This window comes from Austrofundulus limnaeus, unplaced genomic scaffold, assembly GCF_001266775.1.
Source record: "Austrofundulus limnaeus strain Quisiro unplaced genomic scaffold, Austrofundulus_limnaeus-1.0 Scaffold722, whole genome shotgun sequence".
Lineage (NCBI taxonomy): Eukaryota > Metazoa > Chordata > Actinopteri > Cyprinodontiformes > Rivulidae > Austrofundulus > Austrofundulus limnaeus.
In genome coordinates this window covers 196,481-198,264 of record NW_013953124.1, presented here as the reverse complement: position 1 = coordinate 198,264, position 1,784 = coordinate 196,481, and the positions used below count along the sequence as shown (strand labels likewise).

General features: G+C 39.2%; 1 protein-coding gene across 1 annotated transcript in view; it reads right to left on the bottom strand.

Annotated features, from left to right (window-relative positions):
- Positions 1 to 1,784, bottom strand: part of LOC106532151 (protein FAM184A) — a gene marked incomplete at both ends in the record, with an annotated part of 67,267 nt that overhangs the window by 18,075 nt on the left and 47,408 nt on the right. Inside the window, 1 exon segment of the mRNA XM_014028165.1 lies at positions 196 to 408. Coding sequence (XP_013883619.1) covers positions 196 to 408 — 213 coding nt within the window.

Below are 1,784 nucleotides of genomic sequence, written 5' to 3'. Positions count from 1 at the left end.
TAGTGGTACTGCTTTTTAATTTTAGAAAGAGCAAATCTGCTTGTGGATTATAAAAAATTAGTAAGACCGCTAAAGCGCAAATGAAATATTTAGGTCCACAATTAGCGGATTTGTGCTTTAGTGGGCTGGTGCCCACCACTGGCGTAAACAGAGGACTGTAAATGAATCTGTGTGTTTCCAGTTTGTGGCACCCACCTTCAGGTCTCGCTGTCTGGCATGCTCCATGTCCTGCATGGAGCTGCGGTGGACTTCCTGCAGACGGTGCTGCCGCCTCTGATGCTCCGTCTGCAGCTCGTCCAGCTGCATCCTCAGGTGCTCGCGCTCCTGGCTGAACTGGTGCTGCAGCTGCTGCAGGGACGACTGCGACTGAGACAGCTGCATCTCCAGGCTCTGCTTCAGCAGGGAGATCTGCGCAGCAACGGGGGAGAGAATAAAYATTAAAGTGATTAAGCCAGTGAGCCATGTTTGCAAACTAAAAGAAGAGGACGAAAGGTTCAGAAAGTGTAAGAATGTTTACGCTGCAGAATAACAAGAGAGAGCAGACGAGGGCCAGCAAGCAGTTAGCTTAAAACAAATATTCCTTCAAGCCTCAAGAGAAAAAGCTTTTAGGTTTATGCAAATAACTTGCAGTTCATTACAGCAAATAAAGTAATGCTGCAACGCAATAAACAGAAYTCCATTATTGGGAGGGTGTTATGACTCACTATGAGTTTTGTCTAGACAGTTTGCTGAATGGATCCTCGTCTGAGAATGAGCAGAAGTCTGAACTAGAAAATATAAAACTATGAAGTTTAAAGAGTCACGTTTACTGATGAGCAAACAAAACTTTAAAACTGTTCAAAAGTGTTGTGTYAAGATCACTGAACAAAAACACTAAAAGGAGCATAAAAAGCTACACATACACAGAGAAGCTAATGCTGTTAGCTGCTTTGCTACTTTTAGTTTTCACCTAGCCTTTTGATGCCTTTAGCTGCTTTGCTACTTTTAGCTAACCATTTTAGCTATTACTTAGTCTTAGCCTTTAGCCCTTAACCTTTTGATAATTTTTGCTCATTTTAGCTAGCCTTTTGCTGCTTTGCTTCTTTTAAAGTAAGTCTAGTATGTTGCTTCTTAGCTTTTAGCTAGTGCTTTGCTTGTATGGACTGGTCCTTTGCTACCCATAGCCTTTTGGTAGCTTTTTGCTACTTTAATTTGGCCTTTTGCTGCATTAAGCTTCTAGTTAATATATTTTTTCTCATAGCTTTTAGAGTTTTGGTGCTTTAGATACTTTTWAGGCTGCTAGCTAGTATACGGTTACTTTTAGCTCTTAGCTAGTGTTTTGCTCCATTCAGCTAGCCTTTTGTTCTCCTCGGCCTCTTAATAGCTTTTTGCTAATTTTAGCTAGTCATTTGCAGCTTTTTGCTTCTAGCTAGTTTATTGTTACTCTTTGCTTTCAGCTATTATTTTGTTCCTTTTGGTTAGCCCTTTGCTACCCTTAAACTGTTGATAGTTTTTGCTACTTTTAATTAGCATTTCGCTGCTTTTAAGTTCTAGCTAGTACATTTTTACTATTAGCATTTAGCTAGTGTTTTGCTGCATTCAYCTTTAATCCAGCATTTTGCTTCTTTAAACTGCAACAATTCAGTTTCAGCTCCTTCAGCAGATTTTAGCTGCTGCTCACTATGTTCTGAGAAAATATAATTTCTTTATTTGTTATAATTTAGTTGTGTTTCCATGTTTAAAATTGATTTGTATTATCTGCGCTTAAACAACTGCTTATTGTTTCATTATGAATGTATTAAGTG